The 13,418-nt window shown below is 44.5% G+C and overlaps 2 protein-coding genes across 3 annotated transcripts in view; both read left to right on the top strand.

Annotated features, from left to right (window-relative positions):
- The window catches only part of znf423 (zinc finger protein 423), a 145,711-nt gene extending 145,329 nt beyond the window's left edge, over positions 1 to 382 (top strand). The window contains 1 exon segment of the mRNA XM_069172851.1: positions 1 to 382. This exon segment is cut by the window's left edge and continues 478 nt beyond it. The gene's annotated coding sequence lies outside the window, so the exon portion shown is untranslated.
- A 1,732-nt stretch (positions 383 to 2,114) lies between these two features.
- LOC138212468 (plasmanylethanolamine desaturase 1) overlaps positions 2,115 to 13,418 on the top strand; it is a 30,969-nt gene continuing 19,665 nt past the window's right edge. For both annotated transcript variants that reach the window (XM_069172856.1, XM_069172855.1), the window contains exon 1: positions 2,115 to 2,566. In XM_069172856.1, the coding sequence (XP_069028957.1) occupies positions 2,407 to 2,566 (160 nt within the window). In that variant the 5' untranslated portion in view covers positions 2,115 to 2,406. The remainder of the gene's footprint in view (positions 2,567 to 13,418) is intronic.

The following is a 13,418-nucleotide window of genomic DNA, read 5'->3' as shown; positions in this document are numbered from 1 at the left end:
TTGTTTTTGGGATTTCTTTTTTGTTTTGTTTTGTTTTTTAAATAGATTGTAGAAACAATGCGACACTTTCTTGTCCCCTCAGTTGTTTATTGTATTCAACTTCATAGGTGCCAATTTCTTTGCCTGTTTTTATTTTTCTTCCATATGCGCTTATTTTTTTTTCTTTCTTTTCATTTTTTGTACCTTTCATTTCTTGCAGTAAGTAGGTACTCGTGCTGTGTTGTGATCGTTTGCCAGTCGTAATATTCCTGACTCCCCCCCTTCCCCCCTTCCCCACCTGAATTTATCCTTTTTATGATTATTGTTATATATATTTTTCCTTTTTTGTAATTACTATGAAAAAAAAAAGACATGAAAACAAAATAAAGTGCAGAAAACCGTACAGATGTTTCTTTTTTTTTTCTCTTTTTTTCTTGGATTGGGTTTTCCAGTCTCTATGGGGGCCCACAATGGTTATTGTAAAAAAATGAATATCATCGATTTCAGTGCGTCTGGTCAATGACTGCTTTTTAAATGTGAATTAACCAGATTGCAATAATCTAGTACAGAAAAAAAAAGATAAAACAAATAAATAAATGACAAATAAAGAACGACTGTGTGATGTGAATTTATTCGAAGGAAGAGGTTGAAGATGTGTCCTGCTTAGATATTTCTATTATTCAGCTGCAGCTCTAAGTATGATGGAAATTATCCTTTAAAGTGTTGAAGATATACACAGAAAACTAAAATTACAGTAACAAACAAATGTCTGATTTCTCTGCTACAGATCCAACAACAGGAGCTCATGTCAGTGAATGTACACTGTTGTATGAAGAGCATTGGGGGCATTAAACAATACAAAATACCAACAATTGTTGTCAAAATATTTCCATCTGCATTGTGACAGGACAGAAGTCGGGCTGTGTGTCGTCGGTGCTGTCGGCCTGTGAGGCGTCATTACGCCCGGAGACTTCTTTCACGCCGTCCCAGTGGGATTCAAGTCACATCCGAAGTGTTTCCCAGACAATCAGACCATCAGGAGGGAGAAAATAACATATAACAGATTTATTATGACTCAAAGTAACAAAGAAAGTGCTGCTTAGGTTGAAAATATAAAGTTTTAAGACATGAGATGAAAAAAGGCATTAATAGCTTATTTTTTTTCTATCTATCTATCTATCTATCTATTGTCTATCTGTCTATCTATCTATCTATCTATCTAGACTATTGTGTGCAGCATAGGGTGAATTATGGGATGTACTTATGAATTAAAGCTGTCTGATAAACCTGTTGAATAAACCTTCACATGCTTCCAGTGGTGGAAGAAGTATTCAGATCTTTTACTGAAGTAAGAGTACCATTACAGCAAAGTAAAAAATACTCAATTGAAAAAAAATCTGTAAAATTCCAGAAGTATTTGCAGCTAATTGTGGTGAAAGTATTAAAGTAAAAGTTTTGGTTTAGTCCCTCTGACTGATATATTATTATATGACATCATTCGATGATATAATAGTGCAGCATCAGTGATGCATGTTCCTGCAGGTGGAGCTGCTTTGAACTACTTGATATCCAGTTTTATATCAAGATAAATGTGAGGTGTCATCACACGATTACTGGGAAGAAAAAAAAAACTAAAGTTCTGATCCACAAATCTGTTTAAACCTTCTGGACTTTTTTTTCTATATAACATTTAACTTTTTCTGCTGAGATATTTGGATCATTTGATGATCTTTTGTAGTTTCTTATATAAGAAAGCTTCTTATATTATATTGTGTCAAATCTTAATTTGAAAAGTACAATGTTTGCCTCTGAAATGTGGTGGAGTGGAGGGATACGGGACTGTCAAATGGAAATACTTAAGGAGTACCTCAAAATCATGAGTAAAAGTATTTGATTAAATGTACTTAGTTACTCTCCGTGACCGTAAAACTCCCCTACAACACGTCACATGCTCACCTGGCTGCTACTTCTGCTGGTTTCCGTGTATTTCAGGTACCACTTCCGCTTTGTATCACACCTGCCAAATGCAGACGGTCCCTGACTGTCACGTGACAGGCAGTTGAACTGAACACTGGAAGCACAAATGAAGTTGTTGTTGTTGTTGTTGTTGTTTTAAAGAGAAAAAAAAAAACGCACAGCACGTGCACGGGCTATAATTTGACGTTGTTTTGTTGTGACAGCGGCTCGTGACGGCAGCTCTCTGAAGTCGGTCTGTGTGTCCGTGTGGTTCCGGGTGGCGCGAGGCTGCTCCGGTAACAGCGAGCATCAGTCGGCGCCGCCTCCCTCCTCCAACTCAGCAGCAGCAGCACCGGAGGGGGGGACACCGAGGGGACACCGAGGGGACACCGAGCAGACACCGACCCCCGGGACACCGCCACACACAAATTGATGTCTCATAGCTGAAAGCCGGCAGCGGGGCAGGAAGTCATGGCGGCGTCGCTTCTCTCCGAGACCGACATCAGGCACCGGTCCATGGCGGAGGAGGATCCGAACGGGAACGAGCACGGAGCGGCTGCACGCAGCGCGGCGCCTCGCTGGGGACCGCAGCACGCCGGAGCCCGACAGCTCGCCCGGCTCTACTCGCCAGGTGGGTGCGAACGTGTTCGTTGTTGTTGTTGTTGTTGCTTGTTGTTGTTATTGTTGTTGTCCTGATTTGTGTGGGGCAGCAGGGATGAGGAGGAGCGAGGCATGGCATCAGCAGAGGCCTGCAAAACCCACAGTGCGACATTAGTGCTGATGGAGGCTGCGATGATGATGATGATGAAGAAGGTGAACTAAACCAGTGATGACGTGTTACTCCAGACCTTCTCCTCGTGGCTGTCACGGTGTTCAGGCCTGATGACTGACAGGCTCAAAGTCTCTGGTTCTTAAAAAGATCTCCTGGACCGTGATGGTTGGAGGTGTCTGAGAACAGAACTTAAAGTACTTCGTGTATTTAAATGTGATCTCAAATAAATGATCATGATAAAAAAAAAAATTTTTAAAATGCATTCTGTCTGAATCTTGAATTTCGATGGGAAACAGACTTGGACAGGGAAGCCGAGTTTTGTGCTGTTGTGGACGGATCAGCAAAAAATGACGTGTTTTAGCTCCCTGGAAAAACTAAATGAATATCAGTCATTTAGAATATATTTTTACCACTTGTACTTTTCTGTCAGAATTCGTTATTATTCTACGTAAACTCAAAAACAATCACTTCTGGTGCCGCCGCCTCGATCGGTTCGTTAGTTTGTGTTTCTGTGATGTTTTTTAAGACGTTAGTTTGGATCAGAACCACCGTGATGACGCAATCGAATTAACCGAACCAGCTTCAGGAGAAAACTTTTGAGAAAATAAAACTTAAAACAGACAAAATATTAGAGCAGAAATTCGGTGTAAAACCCGGTCAGTCCACTAGAGGGGGATACGTGTCAGTGTCACGTTCTGTTCGCCTCGGCGTGAAATGTACACGCACGCATCACCGGAGTTCACGAAAGGAGGTCATGTGATGTCGTAAAAAAAAAAGGCAGATTGGTCGGACGGATTTTTTAATAAATCAGTTTAAAAACCAACTTTTTTATTTGAGGTACAAACTAGAGTTTGAAAGACGAGGAGCTTTACAGGCATCGACATCCTCACGAAAGATGTTTTCGGAGCTTCACATTTACTTTTGATTTTTTTTTTTTTTTTTTCTGATTTGATGGAAACATCAACAATCAATCAGAGTTTGTGGAGGATATATTTGGTCTTTAAATCCAACAGGAAAAGTACACCAGAAGCCCTTTGCAGTCAGATATCCCAGATGAAGGCCTCCGCTGCCGGAGCATCGGTCGGGTCACGTTGGTTTTTTGGGGGTCCTCGGTGTTGCTGTATTTTTTGGTTCGTTCAGATTCACCCGGCGTCCAAACGAGCCTCCGATTAAAATGTCTGGAATAAAAAAAGTGGAGCGTAAGCAGCCGCCGTCATCAGCCTCCTTAATCCTAAACGAGTCTGCTTCGTTAAACCTCGTCCAGCTTCTTCAGGATTGTGTTTTGCTGACCGCTGATATTTTGTTCTGTGCCGGGCGAATAAATAAATTGAGCTGTTTTTTTTTATGGGGGATTTTTTTTTTTTTCGGCCGTAGATCCGTCTGCGGTTTTTTTTTGGCGTGACGGGAAGCGCGCTGTGCTGCAGACCTTAGCAAAGAGAAAACCTGCGTTACCAGTTGTGCATCAAGCCGGCTGGTGCCACGTTCTGCCGGACCATCTGCCCACGTCTCACTTCGCTGAGCATTTTAATTGCCTCTGGTCGAGCCGCGTTGGCAACTTGTTGACTCTTTTTTTCTAAAACTGGAACGACGGTCGGGGGTGTGTGTGTGTGAGGGGGAGGAGGAGGAGGAGGAGGAGGAGGGGACTGCTCCATACATGATTGCGAGGTGTATACGAGGACATATGTCACTGGGTCGTCGCTTCAATCCAAATCCCTCGCAGCACAATGAGTGTTTTCCGTGTTCACCGACCAGTGAGTCGGTTCGGCGTCGCCGCTTCGAACCGACTCACTGAGCCGAAGAACATCCTTTAAAAAAACAAAACAACACAAAAACAACAACAACAACATCCTTTTTATTTACAACAAACCCTTCAGTTCAGCGAGCGCCGGTGAGACCAGCCGTTCTATTTTTAGACTCCGTCAGTAAACGGAGTCACCTTCGCCGTTAATGCAATTAGATCTTCACTATTATTCAGCACAATTACTACAGAGAGCCGAGTTAACCATCTCCGCTCTGGCAACGCAAACATTACACTTTAATGGAAGCACTCACACACACACACACACACACACACACACAGTGATTATTTAGCTTAATTAAAGTTGAATACGATCCGATGACAGGGAGCCGGTGTTTTCATTTGGATCATACATCAGTTTATAATATTGGGGATGTAAACTTTTTAAAACTGGTCATTAATTAGCCTTAGGATTTAGGCTCCGCCCCCATGTGACCCTCTTTCAGGACACAGCAGGTATAGATAATGGATTCATGTTCTTATTTTCAAACATGCGCCAAAAAAAGAAATCTAAATTTGGATGTAAGGGACACAGCTGAAGATATTGGTTGGCTGTGATCTTTGGCCCTCAGGTGGCTCTGCTATAAAAACGACCTTAATGCTGTTGTGGAAATCACCGCATGGGCTCAGGAACACTTTGGCTAAGAGCTGGCATGTTGAAGACTTTCTGTATCTGTTTGATTGGCAGGCCTGTGGTGCAGTCAGGTTACAGCTATCGGTGGGCGGGACGTAGTATCGACAGGTTTCCAATCAGTTCAGTCAGATCCACCACTGGCTCCTCCCCCAGCTCGTCCAAATATGGTCACTTCTGGTCAAAATTGAGACTTCATAACAGCCGGGGTGACGTCACTGTTGTCATTAGTTTTAATGTTAATTCAGCTCAGCTTGTCCTGATTATTATGTTTAAAATGAAATTAAACTCACTCAGTTCGACTTTAGTGGCCTAAAAATCACCAATACAAAGCTTGTGATTTTTTATTATCATGTATGAGAGGAGGCGGAGTCACACGCGGTCCAAACTGAGCCGGCTGCTGATGATCTGCCAGCCTGTTGAACGCGTTGCTGATTGATGGTTAAGAGGATCAAATATGCATTTGGGGTCCTGACCCTTTATCCACTCTCGCTTCGCGGCCACACAGATCTCAGTGGGCGGAGCCACTCGGGGGAAAAATAGGCCCAGAGGCCCCGATGCAACTTCAAATTAGTGTGTTACACAATAACACTCAGCAGGAGGGTTCCCGCTCGGCCCTCGACCCTCGACCCTTTAACTTGTGGAGGCTTCAGTCGTGATTGTTCTTTCAATACGAAACTACAGTCTGTCGTGTGCAGCTGTAGTTTGAAGCTGCATTTTGTTAAAGAACAAATTTACGAGGAAAAGAAATCACACTTTTCTGAAGCCGATCTGTCAGCCTTCATTTATTTGAATCACATTTATTTCCTGGTTTCTTTGTGCAGTGAACTTGTGATGAAGGAGTAAATGTGAACCGGGTCACGTCTTCTGAACAATCAGTAACAGACAGTTCAAACCTTTTTCTGGTCCGCAGAATCCACCGACTTCCCTGCAGAGAGTTTCCGTTGCAACTTCCTTCTATAAAAAACCTTCTGAAGGAACCTGAGACTTTATTGTGTTGAATTTACTGCTTTGTGACGTGTTCTATGACTTGTGACCCGACATGTTGTCCACAGCTGCAGAATGTAAATGTGATGTTGGAGAAATCCATTTTTATTTTTTTTTTCACTTTACCATTTAAAAATAAAGTGACACTTTGCAGCACAATGCTCCAAGTTTGGACGTCTGTTTGGAGTTCATAAATGTAATAAATGGACCATCTGATGATCATTTATTGTCCAACCGGTTTACGATATTGACCAATCACAGATCTATCAATTTATATGTTGTCTGATATTTATACTTTAAATTTTTTTTTTTTTTTTTTTTTTTTTTACAGAATATAATGCTGAGAAAGATGCTCGAGATATTTTAGAAACTATTTTCATATCTGTTTTATTTATTATATAGTTTAGTCATTGAATATTCTGACTTCATTACATATCTTTGATAACCACATTTAATCATTGTGATATTGGAATTTTTTTTACTTTCTAATATATATTAACCCCATAAATCCAGTATCAGTCGGGCTCTAATAATTTATTACCTCTTTATTTTCATCAGCTTAAAGTGTGTGTGTGTGTGTGTGTGTGTGTGTGTGTGTGTGTGTGTGTGTGTGTGTGTGTGTGTGTGTGTGTGTGTGAATCCACCCAAACGACTCAGAAAGCTTTTCCACCTCCTTTCAGCCGAAGGGCACAGCGGGCCGCGAGTGGAAGATATGCTCAGCGACGCTAACAATGCTGCAGAGACATTTTATGAAAACTTAAAAGCAAAAAAATGTTCCCCCACATGCTGACAAGTGTCTGTTTAAAGAAAAATAAACAGGAGAAATTCAAAATGTCAAAGTGTCCATTTAAGGGAGCGCCACGCTGTTTATGTGCTTAGTTGTTTGGGCTCGGTTCGAGCGGCGGTAGGAGGTAAATCTAAATAGCAGTTTGGCTTGTTAGAGTTTGGAGAAGTTAGATGAGGCGTTGGCAACGCTCCACAGAGCCAAACACGGCCTCATTACGGCAACGCGAGGACGGACAAACAGCTGGACGCATCTGTTGCTGCGTGTCTCCGACTCTCCGTTCATCCCCTCGTCTCTTCTCGGCCCTCCCGTATGTCTGGAGTGTCACGGTCCGCTGCCTTCCCCTCCTCCCCGTGTTTCACCACATCTCAGGCCTGTCTCATGTATGTTTCGGGTCCTAAGCATGTATATCTGTCCGTGTGTGTGTGTGTGTGTGTGTGTGTGTGTGTGTGTGTGTGTGTGATCTCCAGTTCCCCTCCAGTGTTCTGCTGTCAGTGCGTTTTAAGTGATCTAAAGAGTGCTACGGATCTTCCTCCTCCTCCTCCTCCTCCTCCTCACGTGTCGCCCTGCTCCCATTAAAACACAAAGACGTCCTGCAGGAGCTCCTCGGATATCACTTCATTAAGTCTGCGCCGCGGCGGAAATGTAATTCGTTTGATTATAATCAGTGGATCTCTGGTTCATAAACTCGACTCCAGGCCGGTTGTATTTCATCCTCCATGTGTTTTTAGGTGGTGAAAGAGTCGAGGCGGCTTTTAACCGTAGAAAGAGAGATGCAGCAAATGTTGTCTCCTGTTTTTCAGGGCTGCACGGTTAATAGTGTTAAAAGCACAATCTAGGTTCACACCATGAGGGACATCAGCTGCATCAAAACAAGCGCTCCTACTTTCTCACAGCGTCACACCACGTGATGCAGAACGACAGAAACCAGCAGTAAGGAAAATGAAAACAGTGAGAGACGCTACAAGTTACCAATGTTCCCTAAACGCCTCATTTGCAAGCTATAGGTAGACACTACAAGTTACCAATGTTCCCTAAACGCCTCATTTGCAAGCTATAGGTAGACACTACAAGTTACCAATGTTCCCTAAACGCCTCATATGCAGGCTATAGGTAGACACTACAAGTTACCAATGTTCCCTAAACGCCTCATATGCAGGCTATAGGTAGACACTACAAGTTACCAATGTTCCCTAAACACCTCAATGTATGTATGTGGGAATTGTTGGATTGCTCTTTATAATGTTGGAAGGACTTTAATATGTTAAGAGCTTTTAAAATAACCTGTGTTGTGATTTTGCGCCATTTAAATAAAGTTTAATTGAATTGCACCAACGTCAAGTTACCAAAAATTCAGTGGCTTTCAGGACAGTTTTTCTTCAAATTTGCTTCATTTACATCTGATTAATTTATCAATACTCACTGTGACGGGGAATCAGAGCCCAACATACATGTGGAATTATTACGACAAAGAAAATGTAGAGTTGGAGAAAAGCTGAAATTATTCTCAGCCCTGAAGTCTGACTGGTTTGTCCGGTGATGTCGTGCTGCCGTGATGTCACTCACCTCTCGTGCCAGAAACTTGACACATTCTCACACACACACACACACACACACACGCACACACACACACACACACACACACACACACACACACACACACACGCACGCACACACACGCACACACACACACACACACACACACACACACACGCACACACACACACGCACACACACACACACACACACACACACACACACACGCGCGGCTGCGCGGCCGGACTCCCCGAACTGCTGACACCAGGGCCACAAAGGTCAGAGGTCGGGCACCATCTGAGCGTGTGTGCTGGGCCCTGAGGGGTCACATGGGCTGTGTGTGGCTTTGACCTCTGTGTGTGTGTGTGTGTGTGTGGTGTGTGTGTGTGTGTGTGTGTGCGTGTGGAGATTTCTAGTGAAGTCAGCAGAATCAGAACATTAAAGTGCTGCAGTGTAATTTAATGTGTTATTAAGGAGAATGACAGATGACCTATTTTTTTTTTTTTTTTTTTTTTTTTGCGTGTTTCGAGCACGTTTGAAAAAAAAAGAAAAAAAAAAAGAACAAAAGTAATGTGAGAAAAAAGATCTCTGCATGGAAGTAGGAAGTCGTGTGTGAGTGTATGTCAACTGTTTATATTTAGTATTGACTGAAAATACCTGATGGAGTTTGATTTGAATGTGAATTTCAGATGTTGCTGAAATTAAAGGTTTTCATCTTCTTCTTTTTTTTTGCATTGTGCGATTAAAAACAAAAAAAATCATTTTTAACCTGGAAAAAGTTTAATATTTTTTTCCAAAACCTTTTTTTTTCCCACATCAGGTCCCGTATTTAAGACACAAAACACTTGGAAAAGTAAACAATCAACTATTGTGTGGTTGCATCGATCACAAATCACCAAAGTTTACATTTTATTTGCAGTTTTTGTGATTTTTGATTTTTAATATCGGACCTGCAGACCAAGATAATGCACCACAACACTGAAACACACACACACACACACACACACACTCAGTGCATCTTTAGCTTTAGGCGAGCCTCCTAGGCCGGATTTTACTGTTGACCTTGACCAACGCAATGTGTGTAATGATCCTTATGAGAGCTGCAGATGAATATGGTGGTAGCAGAAAGCCCATGAGATGAGGGGATGGCATATAGCACACACACACACACACACACACACACACACACACACACACACACACACACACACACACACACACAAAAGGATGGACAGATCCCATCATGTGTTCCTTTGTGTGTGTGTGCACCGGTGTGTGTGTGTGTGTGTGTGTGTGTGTGTGTGTGTGTGTGTCCACCAGGGGGGGAGGCTGGAGCAGGGCCTACTTACACTGCTCTCACGTGGGTTACATTGATGTGTGTGTGTGTGTGTGTGTGTGTGTGTGTGTGTGTGTGTGTGTGTGTGTGTGTGTATTTTGCCTGAGTATATGCATCTGTTTGTCTACGTGTGTGTGTGTGTGTGTGTGTGTGTGTGTGTGTGTCGGTATGCCATTATTGAATCTCATTTGCTACATTCCTCTCTTTGTTGCTGTTGAATCTACAGGGTAATGGATTTATTAAGTTTGTCTGGCAGGGGGGTGTGTGTGTGTGTGTGTGTGTGTGTGTGTGTGTGTGTGTGTGTGTGTGTGTGTGTGTGTGTGTGTGTGTGTGTGTGTGTGTGTGTGCACATCCTCATAAAGACATACATAATGTGTTTGTGCTTGTGTGTGTATCATTTCTTCATCTGTGCTATGTGTACTTTGCATTGTTGTTGGTTTTGTGTGTGTGGGGGGGGGGGGGTAGTGTGTGTTTGCTTGTGTTGTCCCTGTGTTGTGTACAGTTATTGTGTGTGTGTGTGTGTGTGTGTGTGTGTCCCAGGTTCTGCGGTCCGTTGAGATCACATGAAAGGAAAGAGGCCTGTGACTGATCCACTCCCTCTGAACAGGGGAATTTACCCCCCCTCCCCTCCCTCCCTCCCCTCCCCTCCCTCCCTCCCTCCCTCCCCCTCTTTGTGCCCCCCCCCTCCCACCCATGTTTCCATGTTGCTGTCACTCTCCCTCAGCGTCTCTCACCCTCATCTCTCTCCGTCTCTCCCCTCCTCTTTTTTTTTTTCCATTCTCTTCCTCTCTGAGCATGTGACCCACTTTTTACCACCCACCCCCATCTCTCCCCCCCTCTCTCACCCCTTCTACCCCCTCTCTCCCCCCCTGAGTCCCATCTGAAGACGGTCTACTGAGAGCCAACCAGGGGGACGCAGAAAGAGAAACAGACGGAGAATGAAAGCAGAGCTGTGTGTGATTCTGCTGTCTGTAACATCAGAGTGTGTGAGTGGAGTTTATCTGGGAGACGGACATGACGGGGACATGAGAGAGACGGGGGGGAGACGGGGACATGAGAGAGACGGGGATATGAGAGAGACGGGGGGGGTGAGAGAGGCAGGGGGGTGAGAGAGACGGGGGGGGGTGACGGGGGACATGAGAGAGACGGGCGAGGGACGCTGTGAGTTTGTCTTTTTGCTCCGTCGGTGGTTCGTCCGGCCGGCTCGCTTGTTTGCTGCCTTTGGTTTTTGTCCCTCGCTCTCTCTGTGTGTGTGTGTGTGTGTGTGTGTGTGTGTGTGTGTGTGTGTGTCTGTGTGTGTGTGTGTCTATGTGTGTGTGTGTGTGTGTGTGTGTGTGTGTGTGTGTGTGTGTCTATGTGTGTGTGTGTGTGTGTGTGTGTGTGTGTGTGTGTGTGTGTGTGTGTGTTGACAGTGTATGGACATGCACAGCTGCAGCGTTGCAGTCCTCAGGATCAGGTGCTGCAGGTTAAATGCGTCATTATTTAAATATTACAGAAGTGACTCCTGAGATGAGACTTTATATTTTGATATCTTTTGACCGTAGAAGTGAATAAAATAATTAAAATAATAATAATAAAACATGTTTATTACATGTATGTGACAGAGACTCCTTCTCTGTTGGTCCGTGTTCAACAGCGATACTGTGAGTTGTATTATTAGTTGTATTACTAGTTGTACTATTAGTTTTATTATTAGTTTTATTATAAGTTTTATTACTAGTTATATTATTAGTGATCTGAAGTCCAAATCGAAGCCAAAAACGAATCCTTCCTTCTTGAAAAAGTAAAACGAACCTAAAGTTTGTTCACACAATCATTTTGTAAAAACAAATATAAATTATAATGTTTGTAAAACGGGTTCTACTCCCGAACCACCAGCGACTGGTTGAAGTATCAATTTTGATATTGTTCTGCTCAAAAGAAGCACATTCAGCTGGTTTGGGTGGAGCTCAGCTACGTGAATAAATGTTTCATTTTGTCAAAGTGGGAAATAAAAAAAGGTTGGAGACTTTTAAAAGCTTTAAATGAACCGTTTACGACTTTATAGCCTGAAATATTCATGAAAACATGAACAAAGTTTCGGGAGAGTTTTTCCTCCATCAGGACTGTTGTTCTGTGAATCCACGAGGTTTTTAATGGATTTAATGGAATTCGGGGTTTTTTTCTTCACTAAGCTCCTCCCACTTCAATCCAGTTGGAGGAAAACTAATAAAAACACAATGGACTCAACTTAAACTGCCTAAAAAGAAACAAAGCAAACGGTGCAAGTTTACTGACGGTGCGCTCCGAGTCCGATGGTGTGGTGACGATGTGAAGGTACAACAAAGCACAATGAGCAGCGCCCCCCTCCACCTCCCCCCTCTTCCTCCGGCCCGTCGAGGTCATGAGGATCCGGTCTCACGTGGTTTTCCCCGATAATGGATATGATCTGATAACGTGGCCTAATTACACGCCAAGATGGCCACCAGCCTTCTGAGACGGGAAGCGTGCGCTCCTCTTTGAGTTCCCTCTCGGGGGTCCGCGGTCGTCGGCGGCGACGGGACACCTTCAGAGCACACCTCGCAACTGATATTTAAGATGTTCGTTGGGGGTGAAAGGTCAAAGCGGAGAGAGGCCCGACCCAATGACGGTGGGGGGGGGGGGGGTTGACCAAAATTTGAACATGTGATCGATGTTTTTGTGATGTGTTTTTTGGGGCGTTTTGTTTTTGACAGAAACTGTCGGCGAGCGGCGGAGCGATCCGATCTCCGTCCCCCCGATCCATCGGGCCATTAGTATTCAGGACGTGTTCTCCTTCCTGCCTGCTGCCCGCCACTCATTCCCCAGACAGCGAATCAGCCGGCGTTGATTAATTTCAGCCTATTAGCACCCCTCGTTCCCCTCCCCTGGCTCCGCCCAGGTTAAATCCCTGTGCACAACCCACGTGCACGCTCGCAGGCGGGGGTTTGTGGGGTGGAGGGGGGGGTGGGGTGGGGGGGTGGAGGGTGGGGGGTGGAGGGTGGGGGGGGGGTGAGCGATGGCAGAGAGGTTGCCAGGGAGCCAGTTGTTGTCAGAACGATATTAATGAGTGTGCTGCTTCGGCCCCGAAGAGTGTGTGTTAATTTTGGTGCTTGTATGCCAGGAGAAGGCAGGTCAGGTGTGTGTGTGTGTGTGTGTGTGTGTGTGTGTGTGTGTGTGTGTGTGTGTGTGTGTGTGTGTGTTCTAGACATATGTCCATACATATATGCTCGTAGAGGCTGTTTTTTTTATGTGTCTGTCTGTAGCTGTGTGTGATATCCAGCAATGCCATGGCCTGAGGGACAAGGGCTTATGTGTGTGTGTGTGTGTGTGTGTGTGTGTGTGTGTGTGTGTGTGTGTGTGTGTGTGTGTGTGTGTGTGTGTGTGTGTGTGCGCTCTGCGGAGGCCTGTCCTAGTTTCCTTCCCCTCACCAGGGAGCCGGAGGATCCAAGGACTGACGCACATCACCTGACAGCCGCCCCACTGCTCCACGGCCCTGCACCGTGGGTGTGTGTGTGTGTGTGTGTGTGTGTGTGTGTGTGTGTGTGTGTGTGTGTGTGTGTGTACGTGACGGAGATGGAGTGTCTGAATTTGTGTACGTGTCATGAGGATGTGTAGCAGAGAGGAATGTGTTAGGAAATC

This window comes from Embiotoca jacksoni, unplaced genomic scaffold (assembly GCF_022577435.1).
Source record: "Embiotoca jacksoni isolate LCO1_2020_lvr unplaced genomic scaffold, fEmbJac1.0.p SCAF_55, whole genome shotgun sequence".
In the NCBI taxonomy this organism is placed as follows: Eukaryota; Metazoa; Chordata; class Actinopteri; family Embiotocidae; genus Embiotoca; species Embiotoca jacksoni.
This window is presented reverse-complemented; position numbering and strand designations above follow the sequence as displayed.